The sequence below is a fragment of the Crocuta crocuta genome, unplaced genomic scaffold, assembly GCF_008692635.1.
Source record: "Crocuta crocuta isolate KB4526 unplaced genomic scaffold, BGI_CrCroc_1.0 scaffold234, whole genome shotgun sequence".
Lineage (NCBI taxonomy): Eukaryota > Metazoa > Chordata > Mammalia > Carnivora > Hyaenidae > Crocuta > Crocuta crocuta.
Window position 1 is genome coordinate 2,495,584 of NW_027529647.1, and position 19,873 is coordinate 2,515,456.

General features: G+C 58.8%; 2 protein-coding genes across 3 annotated transcripts in view; both read right to left on the reverse strand.

Annotated features, from left to right (window-relative positions):
• TBC1D24 (TBC1 domain family member 24) overlaps positions 1-5,685 on the reverse strand; it is an 8,396-nt gene extending 2,711 nt beyond the window's left edge. Inside the window, exons 1-6 of one of the 2 annotated variants that reach the window (XM_077762611.1) lie at positions 5,635-5,685; positions 5,348-5,472; positions 3,266-4,346; positions 2,617-2,634; positions 1,981-2,139; positions 808-871 (exon numbers count right to left, since the gene is read on the reverse strand). In XM_077762611.1, the coding sequence (XP_077618737.1) occupies positions 808-871; positions 1,981-2,139; positions 2,617-2,634; positions 3,266-4,230 (1,206 nt within the window). In that variant the 5' untranslated portion in view covers positions 4,231-4,346; positions 5,348-5,472; positions 5,635-5,685. The remainder of the gene's footprint in view (positions 1-807; positions 872-1,980; positions 2,140-2,616; positions 2,635-3,265; positions 4,347-5,347; positions 5,473-5,634) is intronic. The other variant, XM_077762612.1, reaches the window with a different exon arrangement.
• Positions 5,686-11,142: 5,457 nt separating this feature from the next.
• The window catches only part of NTN3 (netrin 3), a 10,594-nt gene continuing 1,863 nt past the window's right edge, over positions 11,143-19,873 (reverse strand). The window contains exons 6-7 of the mRNA XM_077762776.1: positions 13,720-13,850; positions 11,143-11,280 (exon numbers count right to left, since the gene is read on the reverse strand). Coding sequence (XP_077618902.1) covers positions 11,143-11,280; positions 13,720-13,850 — 269 coding nt within the window. The remainder of the gene's footprint in view (positions 11,281-13,719; positions 13,851-19,873) is intronic.

Consider the following 19,873-nt stretch of genomic DNA (forward strand, 5'->3'; position numbering starts at 1 on the left):
TTGGTGCACCCGAGGGCAAAGGCTAGAGGTGGACAGTGATGTGGGGAGGTCCGAGTTTGGAGGGCATGGGGCGGGTGGTGAGGGTGGCTGGGTGGCTGCCTCTGCCATCAGCAGCATGTTTGGGATATTCTTGTTTCCCTCCTGGGCCCTCAAGCATGGAATGAGCCCATTTCCACACTCTGACTTTGAGCATCAATCCCAGGGATGCCCTTTACATAGAAGCTTCCAGGAGGTGGCCCTGCTCGGGAGTGCTCCCCCACCCCCAGCCAGCCGGCAAAGTGCCGGTTCCACCAGCACACTCGGTCCTGGGGGGACTGCAGGCTTCGCCCGCAGCGTGTGACAGTGAGTCCCCTGATAGAGCGCAGACGCCCAGCCCCTCCTGGGAGCCCAGACACGGAACCTGGGATGGGGCGAGGGGCCTACAGCTCCCACGGACACAGGTTTGGGAGCCACGGAACAAGGAGCCTCTGCCGCCGGTACACGCCCCGAGGAGGAGGACATAGGACTTCCCTGGGCACCTCAGGACACTGAGCAAAGGACAGGGCCAGAGACCGCCTGTTGGGGTGGAGTCAGGGCCCTGCTCACTAGGTAATCGTGCAGGGTGAGCTCCTTGCAGCCAGGCTCCGTGCCACCAGGCTGCGCAGCAGGGGCCTGGGCGGATGGGGGTCAGACAGAGAGGCTGGATTCACCTCTCTGTGGAGGGAGGGGGGGCTCCACTCTGCATCCCTAAGAGCAGGAAGCCTGGGTAGAAGCTTCAGGGGAGCACCCCCCCACCAAGGCTCATTAGCCACAAGGGCCCCTCCTCACCTCCTTTTGCGTGGTCTTGATGAGCAGGAGGGTGGGCTCGTGTCCTTCACACTGGAAATAAAACCTGGGGGCAAAGACCACACACACCAGCCTTCTGTCCCTCCTCTGTGCCACCTCTGGTCACAGCAACCTGGCACCACAGCATCTGAGAAGCCCAGGCTGTCTGGGGTAGACGGGCCTGGGAACTGTGTTTCCTTATCTCCTGGGGACCAGGCATGGTGGCCAAGGACCTGGCAGCACGCTGGCCTAGACATTTCTCAGCTGACAGAGGCCAGGCCTGGTGGCCCGAGGGCTGAGCAGTCAGCTGGCCAGGACCGACCATGCTGCTACCATGTGGGGAAAAAGCTGCATGGGGGACAGTCCTCAGTGGGCACAGCCACGTGCCAGGAGCTGTGGGGAAGCAAAACCCAAGAACAGGTCCCTGCCCTAGGAAAGCGTGGAGGTGCCTGGGAGCCTGAGCTCGCGGGAGACAGGGACGTGTGCAAAGAGGCCAGACACAGCATCGTGGTGGCACCAAGTGCCCAGAGCCTGCATGGCATCCCTGGTGGCCCAGCCTGGCTGTCCCATGGCAGGCCTCCCATGCAGCAAAGAGGTGAGGACCAGGAGAATGTGTCTCCAGCTATGCCGTTAACACTCACGTGGGTTGGGACAGCCTGCCTATGTCACTTCTGCGGGGTCACCTGTGACCCGAGCCAGAAACTTCTGAGGCCACCTGCCATCTGAGGCTCACCTGGGGCCGGACCTGGCAGAGCTGCCTCGGGAGGCAGTAGGCCCGGAGGGGGCCCCGCCGGAACGCTCTGGGCCCGGCTGGGGAGCTGAGTGGGCTTGGGCAGCAGGGGTCCAGGCCCTACCGCCACACGTCTTCCTGGGCCAGGATTCTTTAAGCCCCTGTGTGGGCGTTCCGCCTCCCGGGTCATCACACCTTCACAGGAGCCTGGATCTGTGCTGTGTATTCAGGGCAGTGACCCCCGAAGTCTGGGTGGCCTGGGGGTAAGAGAAGCCCAGACAAAGGGGCTCCCAATTCTAGGGCCCCCCAGGAAGAGGCAGGCAGATCTAGGGCCCATCCCGACACCACCCCTACTTCTGGGGCGGCTCCACAGCTGACTGGTCCTCCTGTGTGTCAGGCCCCGGGAGCCAGTGCCTCGGGGCCCGTGCCAGGCTCCTGGCTGTTACCTGGTCAGGCTGTACCCATGCTGCAGCGAGGAGAAGAGCAGGAGGGGCTGGCAGAGGGCGAAGCGCTCAGGGACCCACGACCAGATGTCTCTCATCTCCTTCACACTGACGATCTCCGAGTGGAAGTTCTCCGCGTGCACCGCCAAGTGCACAAACTGCCTGGGGAGAGTGGGGAGGGCTCAGAGCACAGCCGGGCAGGCCTGACCACGCCCCCGCCCCCCCACCCCTGGCCTGGGAGATGCGGACCCTCATGTGTGAGCTCTGCCTGAAGGGCGCTTCTCTATTCAGGAGGAAACAGGAACGAGGGGATGGCGCTGAGCCCTGGAGCCCCACTCCCACCAGCTACCGAGGGGAGAGCTCTCAGCCTGGGTGGGGACAAAGGCTTGTCTTCACTGATGAATGGGGACACGGAATGAGCCCCTCTGACGAGACAATGCCTCAGAGCCAGCCAAGCACCAACAGACAGCACAACTGAGGCAGCTGAGGAGACAGACAGACAGAGCTTGAAGAGCAGCCAGGGTTTAAGGCAGCGTTGCCAAACCCAGCCCCGAGAGCCAGAGAAAGCAGCCAGGCCTCGGACAGCCAGGATGGGAGATGGAGGAGAGCCAGGCATGAAGATGTCATTTCCAGACCTACCTTTTAGAAAGTGAAACACTGAAAAACAGGGGGAAGCAACGGACACAGAGAAGAGGAAGAAAAAGGAAACAGACAAGGACAGGTTAGTGGCAAGTACTGATGGCCAGGACGCACCAGCCTTCGGCCCTGGAGAACGGCCTCCACACCTAGGGCTCGGTCGCGCTGAGACGCTGTCGGGGCACCGCGGGCCCCTCCCGGCCGGGCTCCCAGGTGCGGTGCCCAGGGCAGGGGGGCATACCCAGCAGCCACGAGAACAGCTAGCAAGGGAGCCCAGAACCGGGGTGGGGGCACAGAGCAGGGGCTGCTCTGAAATGATCCGGGACAGTCAGCCGGGCCCATGGCCGGGCCTTCTGACTCCACAGTCAGCATCCATCGGCCCATCCATCAGCCCTGTCCCCGAGGGCGGGACCTTCCCTGCACCTTCTGCACCCACAGCTGTCTGAGCAGCCTATGGCTGTAGCCAGAAGGCCCCCGGCCCCTCCTGGGGTTTCCTATCCGTGCAGGGCGGGCTGCCAGGAGGCAGACCAAGAGCCTGGCAGGACCAGCTCAGGCCCCTGGTCCCAGGAGGCAGCCCGCCCACGCCCTGCCCTGCGTGGGCCTCGCCTACCCACGGGCTGGCCACACACAAGGCCCCGAGGGGCCTGCCTACCTCTTCTGCTTGACGGTGATACCTTTCTGCTTCAGAGCCTTCTCGTTGGCCATTTGCAGGAGCTGAATCTCCTTCCGGGAGAAGAGGCGGATGGCGAATGCTTTCTCCAGCAACTTCTCTGGAGACACGGTCTTGGCGATGTCCCTGACGAAGTTGCGAATGTCCTGCTTCACGCTGTCTGACTCGAGCGGCTGGCCAGCCCTCACCTTGTGGAAGAACTTGAGGATCGCCAGCGCCACGCGGTACAGCACCTTGTAGCCCTCCACCAGGAAGACGTCGAAGACGCGGGCAAAGTGGCCAAGGGGCAGCTCCCCGAACAGCCAGCGCTGCCAGTCCGCGTAGACCTGCAGCACGTCCTCCGACACAGCCACCATGAGCTTGTGGGCCGCCTGGCAGTACTTGTTCACCAGGTCCCCGAACGTCATGCAGGAGGACTCGAACGCCAGGAAGCTCTGATCCACCAGCTTCCGGCTGGGGTCATTGCAGGCCAGGATGCGGCAGGCGTTCTCGAAGCACTGGGCCTCGTCCGTGCTGTAGTGCAGCAGCAGGGCCACGACGGCGGGCAGGGCGGGGCAGAAGGACACGTCCGGGAACTGGTTGGCGATGCAGAGCAGGATCTTGCGCACGGCGTCCTCGCCGCGCGCGTTCAGGCAGTAGCTGGGCACCTGCGTGTTGTCCACGAACTCGGGCAAGGGCAGGCTGCTGCTGCTGTGCTTGCCCACGATCTTGCCCACGATGTCGCTGTACACGCTGGCGTCCGGCGTGACCGTGCGGCAGGGGATGTCCCGGATCAGGCGCTGGTACACCGTGCCCCGCAGGGCGTAGCTGCGGGCCCAGTAGCCCTGGCGGGCCAGCTGCTTCAGCTCCTGCAGCTCCGCGCAGCTCAGCTCCTTGGGGCCCAGGTCCTGCACGGCGGCGTCCATCTTGTCTCTGTCCACAAAGCAGTTGTACCCCGGGGGGTCCATGGTGGGGGGCGCCAGGAGGGGGGTGGGTCGCAGGCTGCCAGGAGGGGCGCGGAGCAGCTAAATCCCCCAGCCCCCTCTCCGAGGCTGTGCTGCTGACCTGCTTGCCATCCCGTCTCCTGTCGGATTAGAAGTCACGCTTAATGTATGTGTATGTTATACATTAACCATATATGACGGTTCACGTTTTAAAGAGCATGTTTTTGTTTTCATCTTTCTGTGAAGTATGAGAAGGGCTCCCACGTAAGTGGAGGGGCGCCCGGCTGCTAGTGTCGGCTCAGGTGATGATCTCACGGTCCCTGGGCTTGAGCTCTGCATCGGGCTCTGCGCGGACAGCTCAGAGCCTGGAGCTGCCTAGTTTCTGTTTCCTCTTCTCTCTGCTCCCCTGTTCACTCTCCCTTTTTCTCTCTCTCTCTCAAAATAAATAAACATTAAAAAAAAAAAAAGTGAATATTTCGAGAAGTCACCATGAGCTCTGCAGTAAGCTTCTTTTCTGCAGTTACCGGAGCAGGTCACACCGATTCTGAGTAACGGGAGGCTAAGGCTAAGGCCCCAGAAGGGCGAGCCGACCAGGTGCTGCTGAAGACAACTCCCCACCACGGTGGGCGGGCCCCTGGCCCCCTCCCACCGGCAGCTGGGGGGGGGGTGCCGCTGCACAAGAGCACCCCAGCCAGTCAAAGCTGCTCCGTCTCCGTCCCCCCAAGGCTCCGGGCCTCTACAGCTGGGCCACGCACCTGCTCTGCCCGTCCCTGGGTCACAACCCACAGGCCAGCCCTTAACTCTCTAGAAACGCCAGCTGAGTTTCAGGGAGGCCCTCCGGAGAATCACAGCTGGGGAGTAAACGGGAGGGCGGAGAAAGACACGGGAGTGTCACCACTTCAAAATTAAGACATTGCTGGGTCCACACGAGTCAGAAGTATTACAGTGGGGGGTTGGGTGCTGTCTCTCCCTCATGGGCAACTACTACTGAGGTCCAGGCGGACGTTACAAATGGGGAAGGCGTGCCGTCGGAGACTGCGCGTGGACGAAGTCTACCACTCAGGACACCACGATTTAACATCTGCTTTTGCCAGAGCCCTACTGTGCTCGGCATAGCCCGGTGCGGCGTCTGCCCACGTACCTCAGACTAGCCTTTCCGCCTGGGACGGTACAAACGCCCACAGAGGTCACAAGGGTTGGTTTGCTTCAGCAAGTTTCGGTAAACAGCCAGATCGCTCCAGTTTCTCTTGCACCTGTAACATTCATCTGAAAATACAGAAAGGAAATAATACCTTAAGAATGCAGAGTGGAAATTAAAGAATTATAGGCTAAGACCTGTGTGTGTGAGAAGCCCCCCAGTGCAGGGCGCTTTTTCTCACTGAGGGAAAACACAGGTAAGAACGACCAGGTAACCGTCCCCGAGCTTACAGTTCTGTGGCATTAAGCGCAGTCACGCTGCGCCCTCACTGCCATCCATCCCCAGAACTCTTTCGTCTTCCGGAGCTGAACCTCTGTCCCCATGACGCATGGACGCCCCTCCCCCAGCCCCTGGTGCCCACCCTCTCCTTCCTGTCTCTACCAAGGCAACAACTCTAAGAGTGAAATCATACACTTCCGTCATTTTGTGAGTGGCTTATATCACTGAGTATAATGCCCTTAAGGTTCATCTAGGGTTTTTTTTCAAAAATTTTTCAATGTTTATTATTTATTTTAGAGAGAGAAAACAAATGAACAAGAAGGCGATGGCCAGAGAGAGAGGGAGACACAGAATCTAAAGCAGGCTCCAGCCTCCTCACCGTCAGCACAGAGCCCAATGCAGGGGCTCAAACTCACAGACCATGATTTCATGACCTGAGCCGAAGTTGGACACTTAATCGACTGAGCACCCCAGGTGCCCTGACTCTGGTCTTATAGACGCTTCCCCGTAGGGAAGACTAACTAAGGTTTTGTGACGACACCCACTGAACACGTCCCACTGGAAGTGCCTCGTCCACAGCAGGACCCCATGTGGGGCTGGGCTGGAGCCTCCCTCCTCAGGAGAAAGGAAGCTTTAATGGGAGCCTGTACATTTGCTCTGTCCTGGGTGGGAAAGCAGCCAGGAACACCCCCTCCTCCCCAGGCCCTGAACCCCCCGAGCCACACCCAGGCTGCACGCCACAGCCCCCACGTGCACACTGCCTATATCTTTGTATGTACGTAGGTACTCATTCAGTCATCTCCACACCCAACGTGGGGCTCAAACTCACAACCCCAAGATCAAGAGCTGCACGGTCTTCCCACTGAGCCAGCCAGGTGTCCCACCTCCAGGGTTTCAATCCCCCATTCTAGGCTCTGAGTCTATTACCCTTTGAAGGGGACCCCAGGCCCACCCTGTCTGCGTGGAAAGCAGCAGCTCCCTCTGGGGGCAATAAACATGTTTATAAACAGAACAAGAGCCGGGCAGGACAGCACCAATCCTCACTCAACTGGCCTCACATCCGGGTTGAATATTAAACTGGAAACTCCAGAACCATCATCGCACCTACCGAGTTCCTTCAGAAGGACCTTCAGCGAGAGGCAGACACACGGTTTGGTTCGTCGTGGCAGGCAGCCCAGGGACGCCCTGCGTTCAGGGACTCCCAGGCAAGGACATGTTCAGGAGACCCCCCCAAAGCACTCCCTGGACCCTCACAGGCCTCCTCCTAAGGTCCTCACCCAGAAAGAGACCTTGGCATTTCTGGGGCCGGGCAAACAAGGTTTGTGGTGACCTCTTTAGGCATCTACCAAACCAGATCCAGGGTAGTTTTCTTAGTTGTTGTTTTTAAACAAAAAAAGGCAAATAATACAAAAGCACAGAACAAAAATGTCAAGTCCTGTTTCTGTTATCCCCCAATCGTCCCCCCTCTTCTACCTAAAGATAATCACTACTCACATTTTAGTGCATATCCTGCAAAGCCCTTTCCTTAGACTGACAGATACACTCGTTCACAGCCACACCACACCGTTTAAGCTTGTGTGGGGAGGGAGAAGTCAGGGGGTGGAGACAGTCCAAAAATATAAAACAATCAAGGAGAACATCATGCTCTGGAGGTCGGCTTTGGAGCCACCATGTCCCCTNCCACATCCCACATCTGTACCTGGCGGGCAGGGGCGGAGGAGGGAGGTAGAGGCTTATGCGGGACACGATACTGCTTCCCAAGTTGAGCTTTGTCACTTGTTTGCCCGAACCTCATAGAAGCCATGCCTCTTACCCCAAAGGAGGGTAGCCAGCGCATCAAACAGAACCGAATGATACCACGCACCTCATGGGGCACCACCAGGCCCCGCTCACCCTCAGGGTCCACTGGGGTGTGAGTGACACCGTGCACCCCCGCTCGCTCTCGCTGCCACTCATACGTGCCCTGGCAGCCCGGGGTGGACGGCCGGCAGGGCCCTGGAACACCAGTCTCCTTGGGCCTCCAGATGGGGAGGGAGGGAATGCTTTTTCACCACTAACACTGCACTCACCTAAAGGCCACCCCCCAACTCTCTGCAGGGGGGTGGGGTGGGGGCGGGGCTGGCTTTCTGTGGGAGGAGGCTGGGCCCAGCCGCCTGCAGCTCCCTGACTTTGGAATGTAGGGAAGTACTTTGTGTGTCCTGTCCTCGGGTTCTGGGCCTAGTCTGCAATTCTGCAATTCGGGGAAAACAGAAAAAATTCCACTCATTATCCTTTAGACTCACAAGAAGTGCACACAGTGATCATCTCAGACAGCTGCGGACACATCACGTAGGGAGGGTGACAGCCACTTTATTAGGGTGATCATGGTGACCTCTCCCAATTCGAGGTGAAGTGACAAGAAGGAAGCAGCCAGGAGGGCAGAGGAAAGACCTCTGAGAAGAGCAAGTGCACAGGCCTGGGGGCGGGGCGGGGCCAGGCCAGTGTGCTCCAGGAACACAGGGGCGTCTGTGCGGCCAGAGCACAGCAAGCAAGGGGAAGAGCAGCAGAGAGAGACGTCCAGGGGCCGGATCGTGCACGGAGGGGAGTTTGGATTTTCTTGGAAGCAGGGAAGGGAGGGGATCCAACGGATGTGCCAAGCCAATTGTTGTGAGGATTAACTAAGGCTGTTCAGAGAAAGCACTCCGCCTAGCTTGGCACGTGGGGCAGCTCAGATGTCCCCAGGGCTTCTCATTACCGCTCCACAGGGTCGCCTGGCCTGGCACAGGCTCAGGGACATCTGGGGAGTGACAGGGACCTGGTGGGCCAGCACTTGATCAGTCCTGCAGAGGGGTCCAAGTATGGCTCCTCCTTGTGTGGAAGGTTCTCCCAGACCCCCACACAAGCCCCTGCTCTCTCTCTCCAGGGACAGTCCCTCCAAATGGCATGCTTCTCCCACCCCTACAAGCGCCTTCTCCCAGTGATCTCACTTCTCTTTCCCTCACACACCAGCCTGTTTTCAGAGTTCAGGCTATCTGTACATAGGAAGCAAGGATTTCTTAAACAAAAATAAAACAGAACTCTCGGTGGAAACGAGTGAACTCTATTTCCCCCAAATATTATCTTGCTACACTTTGATCCAGTTCCCCTTCCTGTCGTGGTGACCGTTGCACCCTCAGGCCACGTACACCATCCTGGGTACGCCAAAGTCAAGTTCACATCAGGCTCTGGTGAGATCCGCTACAGTGGGGGGGTGGGGGGTGGGGGGGGAGCCCTCCCCACGGGTCCCAGGGCCAGGGTGGCCATTCCCGGGGAAGGAGCTCCTGTGAGGCAACACTTTCACGGGGTCCATGGAGTCCATAGCGACTCTGCCCTCCAGGGCAACAGGAAGAGAAGGTGCCGGCCTCGGGTGGAGGAGCCCAGGTGCCCCGAACCTGCTCTGTCACGTATGTGGTGGCCCTGCAGACAGGAGCAGGGTGAGAGGGGACAGCAGACATGGCAGGAGGGACGGGGGGCAGGAGAGGCCCGGGAGCAAGCTGCTGGCACCACCTATCAGGTAGGACTTGTCCCACCCTGATCCTCGGGGACCACAGCCGCTGGCTGCCAGCCGATTCCGCTTTGCATTCCTATCTCTCTTAATCCTGAGGACAAGTTGACGGCGTGGGGACTGGCTCCATGTTATGGATGAGGAAAGCGGGCACAGAGAGGTACCCCTGAATCCCCCACACAAGGAGGACCATCCCAGGTCTGTCAGCCTCTGGGGTGCTCCCAGTGACCCCGCTGTGTCCACCACGCACCTCCCACTTCAGGGGTGGACAGTCACCTGGATGCACGGACAGGGCTGGCTTCTCAGGGTCTCGCTGCTGTCCCGGTCACCACCAGGATCTGATGAGTCATGAGGCCTCTGCATTTCTCACCTCTTGGGTGGGGGACATGGTTTTCCCAGACACACACAGACGTGCACGTGAAGTCTGGGTGACCCCATTATAAGCACTCAACAACACTGGGCACGTACCCTCCTCCCGGGCCGTGCCTCCCAGGGGCCCAGCCCACCACCATGGCTCCCCTTGCCCCAAACTTTTATTCCTTTGACAAACTTGTGTTGAGATGACTCTTCTGTGCCGTGAGAGGCCAGGCGGGGCAAGGGGAGGTGGCCAAGGCAAGATGTGGACTTCACGTGAGCACAGCAGAAGGGGCGATGGCACCCCGGGTGTACAAAGATAGGGAGTCACCCAGGTGCAGGAATGGGGACGGGCACACAGGGGAGACTGAGGCAGGTGGTGCTGAGTGGCCAGAGGTGGGATAAGAGGGGGCCGGCCGATGGCCTTGTGTGCCACCTGCACTAGGATACTGGACGTCACCCCACACAAGGGGGAGCTCTAGGAGAGTCTAAGCAAGTGGCATGATCAGAGCCACTTTTTTTTTTTAATTTCTTTTTTAATGTTTTATTTATTTCTAGGAGAGAGAGAGAGAGACAGCGTGAGCAGGGGAGGGTCAGAGAGAGAGGGAGTCACAGACTGAAACAGGCTCCAGGCTCTGAGCTGGCAGTCAGCACAGAGCCCGACGCGGGGCTCGAACCCACAAACCGCGAGATCATGACCTAAGCGCAAGTCGGACGCTTAACCGACTAAGCCACCCAGGGGCCCCCAGAGCCACTTTTTCAAAAGTTTATTTAGAAAGAGAAAGAGAGAGAGAGAGAGAGAGAGAGAGAGAGAACACACACTTGAGGGCAGGGGAGGGGAAGAGAGAGAAGGAGAGAGAGAATCCCGAGTAGGCTCCACCATGTCAGCACAGAGCCTGACGCAGGGCTCGAGTCCATCCAGTGTGAGATCATGACCTGAGCTGAAACCAAGAGTCGGATGCTCAACCAACCAAGCTGTCCAGGTGCCCCGATCAGATCCACATGGTGGAAAAATCCCCCTGGTGCCCGAGGAAGGAGGGCAGAGTCCAGAGAAGAGGCATGAGAAGGGGTGTGATAAGGGCAGCCAGTGAGGATGGGGAAGGCCGGGTGGACCAGAAGACGTGACCCAGTGCAGAGACCCAAGCAACAGAGAGAGAACCCGGCCCAAGGCAGGAGTGAGCTGGCAGAGCAAGGGAGGCAGGCACTCCCCAGGACCCCGACCCACTCCTACTGGACCCAGCCCCAGCCCCCGCAGCTCAGGCTGCAGGGCTGGGCCAGCTGGGCCTTAGTCACCGTGCACAGGACAGGGTGGCTGTGCCGCTGCTGTCACAGCTGTGTCTCAGCTCTTCCTCCACAACCTGAGCAACCCCACATCTGTCCAGGGAGCAGGACCAGGAAATAAAGGACAGAGAGGGAGGAGGCTGTGGCCCCAGCCGTGCGTGCATGCGTGTGCATGTGTGTGTGCGTGCATGCATGCCCGGACCCCCAGGAGAGAACAGGACCATGGGACAGGGAGGGAGGGCCAGTGACGTGCTCGGTTCCGGGCCTAGGGAGCTCCACATGACAGGGAACTGCTTCCTTTGCCAGGCAGTGTCCCGAGGGGAGTTCAGTGCTGTCCCCATCCCTAGGTGGCCCCTCAGCCTTAGAGATCACTGTTCTCTCCAGGCGGAGCCTGCAGAAAGGCCAGGGCACAGCAGAACCGGGAGTCCCTCGACACGTTCTTGGCAGCAGCCAGGCAGGCAGAGGTGACACTGTCCCTCTCCAGCCCCGCCTTGGGTGTCTGGACCAGAAACCCAGAACCATTACAGGATGCGCTTGCTGCCTGAGACTGAGATGCTCCGAGTGCAGAGGCCACCGGCCAGGCAGGGAAGACAACTGCGTGGGAGGGGAAGCTCGAGTCACGGGGCGTTGGGTACGCGCAGGGCTGGTGGAGCAGCCTGCAAGGGTAAGGGCACCAGTGAGTCAGGAATGGTAGGCATGGCATGTGGAGCCTCCAGGGAAGGAAGAGGGGAGGAGGTGGGGGGTCGGGACATGTCCCCAAGGCTGTCTGGCTCACGCAACCTGAAGGGGCGGGGATTGGCCTAGAGCAGAGCATATTCCAAGGCAGGTGATGACCACCGTCTCCCGCTACTCTGGAACATTCTTTTCATGTCTGAGTCAAATCTGACTTCCTCATGAGGTCCAGTCCTCCCACTCATCTGTGGGGAGGCCAAGAAAACGCCCTGTTCCACCCCCAGCGATCTGCTGGAGGCCCCAGGGACAAAGCTGCCGGCCGTCGGGAACCTGGGTGGGGCACGCTCATCTCCCCATCTGAGCCCTCGGCTGGAGGAGGACTCTGGATTCTGCAGATGGCTGGTGGGGATGGTGTCGCCAACTGGGGTAACCACAGCCACCAATCCCCCACATTCCCTTACTGTGCTTGCCCCACTTTCACACACACCCCCAACTCCCACCTCTCTTCTTGCTCTGGAACTTGTCTGTGACACACAGCACCCACCTCATCATCCTCTCCCCACATGTACCCTTCGTCCTTCTAGCCAGACAGCAGGGGGCTCCCCTGAACCTTAACCCCTCGGTCTGGGCTCTCCGCGGACCCTGCCCCCTCCATCTGGGTTAGACCTGACCCCCCTATCTGGGCTCTCCCCAAACCCCACCCCCTTCTCTCTGCGCTCTCCCTGGACCCCACCCTCTCTATCTGCACTCTTCCTGGACCCTGCCCCCCTCTATCTGGGCTCTCCCTGGACCCTGCCCTGCCTCTATCTGGTTTTTCCCAGGACCCTACCCCACTGTCTGGTGTCTTCTCGACCCGGCCCAACACCACTCGCCCCAGCTCAAAGCCTTCACTGTAGGGCATGAGAGGGTAGAGCACCTACCCTGGGCTTGATGATCTCCAACTTTAGAAGCCTTCGGCTCTCTGACACTGCATCCACAACTTGGTCAGCCCTGAAACGGCTCCACCCAGAGACAGTGTGTCACCAACATGCTCCTCTCAGGGCCCCATCCAAGAGCTCTTTGCTGGCTCCCCCACCCCCACGCACCGTGACTCCATCTCCCCTCACCTGGCAGCCCCTCTTGGCTTCCCTTCCTCACCCACTCAGCCGAGCCCCTCCTGTGCTAGGCTCAGGCGCCAGGCACACCCACAGGACAAGTCGGCCCTGCACACCATGCCACCAGGGTCGCGGCCCTCAGAGCCGCCTGGCCTGCACCTCTTACCCCCACACTAGCTGACGGCTTCACACCTGCCCGTGGCCCTCGCCCTCCCGCCGTGTCCCCTCTCCACCTGACACCCAGTCTGCATCCCCCACCTGGGGTCCTGGATCTCACCTCCTGGGCACCCCAAGTCACCTGCATCCTTAGCGCCCCCTCTCTGCTTTAAGGGCCCCTGTGCTGCTCCAGTTCTGTCTCCTTTTTCTTTCCTTCCCAGTCAAGCTTCTGCAGAGAGCAGGGTGTGCCCACCCCTCCCATCTTGCAAGGACACCCTTGGGTCCTTATCTCCCTGAAGCACACATGGGTGACCCCACTGCTCTCAGCTCTCCTCTCCCTCCCTCCTCCCTCCTCCCTCCTCAGCTCCCGCTACCATTCCTCCACCCTCCACCCGTCTCTTAAATGTGGCTTTCGCGGGGTCCACACTCTTCTCGGCCTGAAATCCTCTTGTGAGCTCAAGTCCTGTACCTCTAACTGCTTTTCTGACCGTCTCCACTGCTGTGCCCTCCACACCAGCAGCGTGGCTCAGCTCTGGCCTGCGCCTCAAAGCCTCCCAGGGCCGCGCCCTCCCCGCAGGACCAGGACCGGGCCGGGCACACGCCCTGTTGAGAAGGAGACAAAGCAGGACACACCAATCTGCTCGCAGCCTTGGCCCCAAATGCTCCCTCCTTCCCAGCTTTCCCTGGCCTCCCAGCCAGGGCCCCAGGGCGCCCTCGCTGAACTCAACCCCTCCTTGCACAAAACGTTTTTAGCTGTTTTCAGCTGATATCGGCGCGCTGTTGTGATGACCTGCTTATGAGTCCAGCTCTTCTAACACATGGTGATTTGTGAACCTGGGGACCTCACACCACACCCAGGGGTCCCCGGAAGGAGGAAACAAGAGAAAGAAACAGGGAGACTCAAAAATCCCAAACTGCTTTGGCCCAAGAAGAAAATTTAATTCTAAATAATAACAACAGGGAGCGTTTGCCAACTTGTCCGCATGTGACCTTCCCAGCAGGCATGTTCACATTACCGGAGAGCGGGCCGTGCTCTGCCGCAGCCCTGAAGCACAACACGGGGGGTTGCAAATACTAATGGCAACTGGCATATTCCACAGCGACCCCCGGGAGCCGGTTACTGGGGAACATGAGAGCGGGCCCTCTGCTGCATCACACAATGGAGGGCGCGTGCCAGGCCCAGGGGTGTGGCCAGTCAGGAGGCGTTAAGTCTCAGCACAGCTGGCTGGCCTGCCGGCCGGTCTCCAGGCACAAGTTCAAATGCAGGTCTTCCCAATGGCACCTGAGCCTAGGGCATGGGACACGGAACAGGTCCCTGTCAGCCACTCCAAACGCTTCCCTGTGTCCCTTTTATGGGCAAAACACCTTTCCCCCAGCCTGGTCTGGTCTGCCCACAGGCAGGGCCTGAGGTTGGAATGGGGCTCTGCTCATTCAGGATCTTTATCTTCTGAGCAAAACAGGGTTCTCCCAACAGTGGGTCTGGGAAAACACCCCCAGGGCACACGGTAAATCAGCCAGCTGCACAGAGTAAGAAGCAGGAGAGGAGAGCCTCGCCTGTCAGCAGCCTCAGAACCCTGACTGGTCTGAATTCCTAGCACCGGGCCTGCCACAGGCGTGGCCCTGACAGCTGGGCACTAGGCAGGTACTCGGCAAGTATTTTTAGATCTGACAACAAAGCAGGGGGAAGAGGGAGTCCTGCAGGTACAATCACTGAAGTAGGCATTTGAAACACTTCCTGCCTCCAGAGCACCCGGTGCTGGAGTACAAAGATGCAAATTCTCGGGGAGCTTCTGCCTGTGGGACCATAGGACTGATCACACCCACCCAAGCACAGAGGGTCTGGGACCTCAGCTGGGTCCTGAGAGAGGCGGCGGCCCTAGCCCAGGAAGCGGCCTCAGAGAACACAGCCACTGGGGGCCAGGGAGCCCTTCGGCAGGCCGGGGCTCACCACTCACAGTGTGGATGACAAGGCAGCTCTGCAGCCCAGCCATACAGGCTCCAAGAAGCCACAGGGCCTGAAAACGAGGCCTGGGATTCACTGGGAGGCAGCTGCTTCCCTGTGCTGGACAGTGGAGGGAGGGGGCGGCCAGAAGGGCAGGGAAAAATGCTGCAGGCAGAAGGAATTAAGCCATACACCTGGATCCTTCTACGGCCGGCAGCTCTACCAAGATGTGAACGCTAGAAGGATCCTTGCTGGACAAGCAATCACTGAAGAGGATTAGGGAATGCAGGCAAAATGATACAAGCAAAGGCTAAAGGACAGAGAGGTGAGGCCGGGCTTTGGGTGGGAGCAGATAAGAGGCTACATTTAGAATACTAACAGTAAGGCATTTATTGGTAACAGGAGGTAAAAGACAACCCTCACCACGTGGGGTCTCCCAATTAAAAGTGTGTGTGTAACAATTAGGCAGACACAGTTTCAGGTTATGGGAAACACACCAAGCCAGGCACAATGTGTTCTGGATCACCTGTGAAAGGGGAGAGCAGGCTTGGGTGGGATGGAGGGGCAATCCGTGAGTGTTGCACGTGACCCCTGCCAGCATCCTGGTGCAATGCTCAGGGGAGACTGATAAGGTCCCACGGCCAGGCAGTTGGGGACAGAACAGCACAGAACACGATGAGATTTTGTCACAGGTGCCCTAAGTGAGGAGCATGTTCCTCAGAGACAAAGATCACGGCTAACAGCCCCCTGTGCACTTATGCAAAGGCCAGGCCAGCCCAGCCCTGTGGGGCCACATGCCGCCTGAGGGCAGATAGGGGCTCCTTTTGCAACATCGGCCTCTCCCCACCCTCTCCCCTTCTCAGCCCCCTGGCGTGGGAGGAAGATGGGAGGGAGCACCACACACTTGCCCTCTGCATCCTCAATAGAGTCTTTCCGAAGTCCTGCTTGCTGCTACTGCTGATGTACCACACAGAAACCGGGGTCCCAGAAGGGCAGCAGGGGCACCCTGAGAATTCCGTAACTTTGAATGCATCTCTGGTTCTGAAAAACACTTTTTCCGGCATACTTTGTGGTTAGAAAACGGGGTTTGTTTTTTGTTTTGTTTTGTTTTTTTCTCAGAGACCTAACCGTTTAGAATGTTCTGAGAAGACCAATCCTTGGTCTAGAGAGAAACAAGGTCTTTTGCGATGGGTGACAATCTGGAAGTTTCCCCAAAGGCAAATATACACCAGGAAGGCCCTTGGAATCAATCATAGCCTTTGCACCTCTAGCATCTCACATGTAGCTGTTTACTCTAACCAACAAACTGGGGCTCTGTGACAGAAAGAAAGAGCCCGCTATCCTGCTCCCAGACCCCAAAAGGCAAGGACTTATGGATGGGACTTGAATTACGCCATGTCACGTCACCTCCCCTCTGCCGTACGGACAGAAAACACCAGGTGCCTCCAGGCTGCCATCTTCTCTTGCTTACTCCACACACTCTCCTGGGGAGGCCGCCCCAGTCCGCGTGGCTTCGGCACCACTGGAGGGAGTCCCGAAAATGCGCCGGAGCCTGGACGTTCTCTCTGGCTCTAGAAAAATATACACCCACCTGCCACCGGGAAGCCTTATCTACTGGCAAGCTCAGCATCATCTCCAAATTGAAAGTCATCACCTGCCCCCAAGACAGCTTCCTTCCGGCACCCTCTGAGCGTGGCACGGCAGTGCCAAATGCTGTCATCCAATCTTGGAGTGTTCCCTACGCCTCCTTTCTCCCTGGCCCTTCCCGGCCCTGCAGCCATCTGTCCCAGGGCCCCGCTCTCCTTTCTGTCCCCCACCACTCTTCCTCTGTGCTGGGTCTCACTACATGGGCAGCTTCCAACTCCGTGCAGCCCGTCGTCAACCCACCATGGCCACCAACGCCCGGTCACCCATAGAGAACACAATCTGATCAGTCACCCGCAGCCTCAAGAGCCACCGGGGGCTTCCCACCGCTCTCAGGGTAAAATTCACACCTGGGCCGGGAACCCAAGGGCTCTCCCAACCTGCAGCCGGCCTGCTTTCCCTGGCTTCTCTGCGCTCATCTCTGCGCCCCACCTACCCAAGTCCCCACCGCCCTTCTTGCAACAGCAGATTGCGAGGTACCTGTGCCCTTGTTACCTCACGCATGCACGCGCTGCCCTTTCGCCTAGAAGCCTCTTTCCCTCACGCAGACTTGCCCCATCTATCATCTCTTCGTTCTCCAAAATGTAGCTCACGTCCTTCTCAAGGGTCCCTACCAAAGGCCAGTGGGAGGCTACTCCTCTCTTTCCATCGCAAGCCCCTGTCCGCCTCTGTGGGCGCGCTGACCACCCAACTCTGTAGCCACAGAACCTGGGCACACGGCCTCCTCGTGTGAAGTACGACTTTGGTAAACTTGTATTGACAGCTTCATGAAAGTCACCGAATAAAGAATTCAAGTGGATTCTTCATAAAGTGCCTGTTTTGGTTTTTTGTTTTTTTTTTTTTAGTCCGTTTGTTTCCTTTGATATTATCTCCATTTGGAAAGTGACACTTGAAACAGCCACTGAAGCTGCTGCTTTGAATCGGAAAGGACTTCTTTTCTTCCACGAGCAGAGTTGTCATAACAGGAAAAGTATGCTTCAGCAGGTAAAACATTGAACAGGGTGAATGTTAAGTGCATTTTTATAACCTGCTTCATTGTTCTTATGTACTTTAAAGCAGAAAGCATCTCAAAGCAAACGCTTAAATTTGTCTTCTGAGGTTGGCTCAGACTCTAAGGAGAATGGGCACCAACACAGTGTGCCCAAGGTCACCTGACCCGCTGGACAGTCCTGGCAGCAGCGGTCAGTGTAAGCCCGCAAGGCCCACCTGCCCGTGAACTTGAAGCTTCAGGGGGGGTGAATTTTATGACTGTTATGAGAAGCCTGCCTAGATGACGTCTACGGTCCCCGAAGGTCACCCTTAAGCCAGATGAAAACCACTGGCAACTAGTTTTAGCACCTTGGTCATTTCACAGCCTTTCGGAGACACCCCCCGCGCCCCCCCCACCCATTCCATGCCAGACAATAAGAGACAAAGATGAATGTGACATGGCTCTTGCCCCATCCACAGGGAGAGACCAGCTTCTAAACAGAGCACTTGTCATCCGATAAGCACTTCGAGTAAAGGCTTTATCTGAGGGCTGAGAAGATTAGATGCAGGCCGACCTCCAGCATGAAAGGAAGTGCATGCAGGGGTTACACCACCGGCTACAGGGAACTGTCAAACCTTTGTGGGATTTCTTCATCTTTCCTATCTGGCTTTGTTTCTACCAGCCTGTATCCCTTAAAATGAAAAGAACTTGCAAGCTTGTCTCCAAAACAGTGAAGCAAACATTTACAAGTGGCTGCTATGTGCCAGGGACAGAGAACGAAGATGGAGCCTGACTCCTGGCTAGGAATCAGAAGCCGGGGAAACACCGGAACGGGAGCATCACAGACACCCAGCCTGTGCCTCCTGGGCACGAGGCTAATCTTACCGTCCAACTGTGCCTCCCCATAGCTGAGGTGGCTCTTAGGCAACCTTTGGCCTTTAATGTCAGCCCAGCGAGTGCCAATCAAGGAGACCCACAGCAACTCTTCCTGCACTGAGGTCATCAATGAAAACCTCTCAATGGGCCACCAGCACCCCTGCCCAAAGAAAACCGTGACCAGGTGCAGCCTATCCCCGACCTCCAGCTGTGCTTACTCAAGGCTCAGAAAGCACAGCGCCCGGGGCCCTGGGGAAATGCTTCCTACTGAGGCCTGCGGGACAGCTGCTGCCTGGCACAGCAGCCCCACCAAGGGCTCCCAGGCTGGGTAGACACACGAGCGGCAGGTGGGCGGGCGTGTCATCCTGGGGCAAGCCGAGGGCCCGGAAGAAAGCACTTGCAGGTCTTCAAGGGCAGCACCTTATCAGAGAATCTGTTGCAATTTCGAGCCCAGAAGAGGACTTCCTACCCCCGCAGAGCCGGAAAAGTGCCCCGAGAAAAGACTGACATAGAAACAGATCTTTCCGACGCTTTGCCCTGGGCCGGCCGCCCACCACGCGGCTGATGGGGGAGAGCGGGGGNGGGCTCTGGGCATGCGCGCTGGACCTCCGCCGCTGGGCGGCTGGAGCCGGCGTCCGCGGAGTACGGTCCCGACACGCGGGCGCGGACTCGGGAGCCGAGGGGGCGGGGGATGTGGGAACCCACCAAAGGCAAGGCTGGGGGCCTCTGGAGCCGAGAGGGCTACCAGCCAGAGTCGCCGCCCTGCCGGATCACGCGTAGACCTGGGAACGCACGTCCGCGTGGTCACGACGTCTAGTCCCGAGCGGGCGGAGAAGGGGAGCAGGGGGTCCTCCGGGTGCGACCTGAGCAGAGGAGCCCGGAGACCGAGGCCGGGAGAGACAGCCGGACGGAGACAAGACAGGGACACAGCAAGCCAAGAAAGAGGCCGAACACAGGCAGGGACGCAGCGGGGACAGGGACATGGACGCCCAAGCGGCAGAGACAGGCAGGCAGAGGTGACAGGCGGGACAGACCCGGACCGGAGGCTGCCTTCCTCGCTGGGGGAGGAGTCACAGCGCCCCCTGCGGGTGTCCTGGCAGGGGGCGGGGGAGCCAGTGTCCCCGAGCCCCATGGGGGTCCACAGGCGGCTGTGATGGCCACAGTGCCTCCTGGGGAGTCACACACTCCCTGAAGATCAGAGTCCGTGGGGGGTGTAGCCACCGCGGCCCTTGGGGTGTTCTCAGACCTTAGATGGATCCTGGCATCACAAGGGAGTTCATATCTGTTGGGAGAGGGTCACAGTGCTTTTTAGGAAGATGAGAATGCTCTCTGAGGGATCACGACATCACAGGTGTGGGGGGTGTCACAGCGGCCCTTAGCGTGTTCTCAGAGCCTCGAAGTGTTGTTCGGCCCCACAGGGGGATCACAGCCTTCTGGGACCATCACAGTGCCCGTTGGAGGGGAAAGATAATGCGAAGATGGGGGGGGCAAGGAGTCCGTTGGGATGACACCTGCCCAGTGGAGCCCCGAAGCGGCTCTCTGGGGCTATCACATCCCTGTGTGTCGGGGCGGGGTGTCCCTGCATCGGTCACATCCCTCCTAGGCATGGGCGCGTGGCATCTAGGGAGTCGCTGGGCAGCGTCGGGGCGAGAGCCCAAATGGCGACGGGCGCGACGCCAGCAAAGGCTCCTCTGCAGGCGGATGCACTGGCCGAACGTGCGCCTTAACGTGGGAGCAG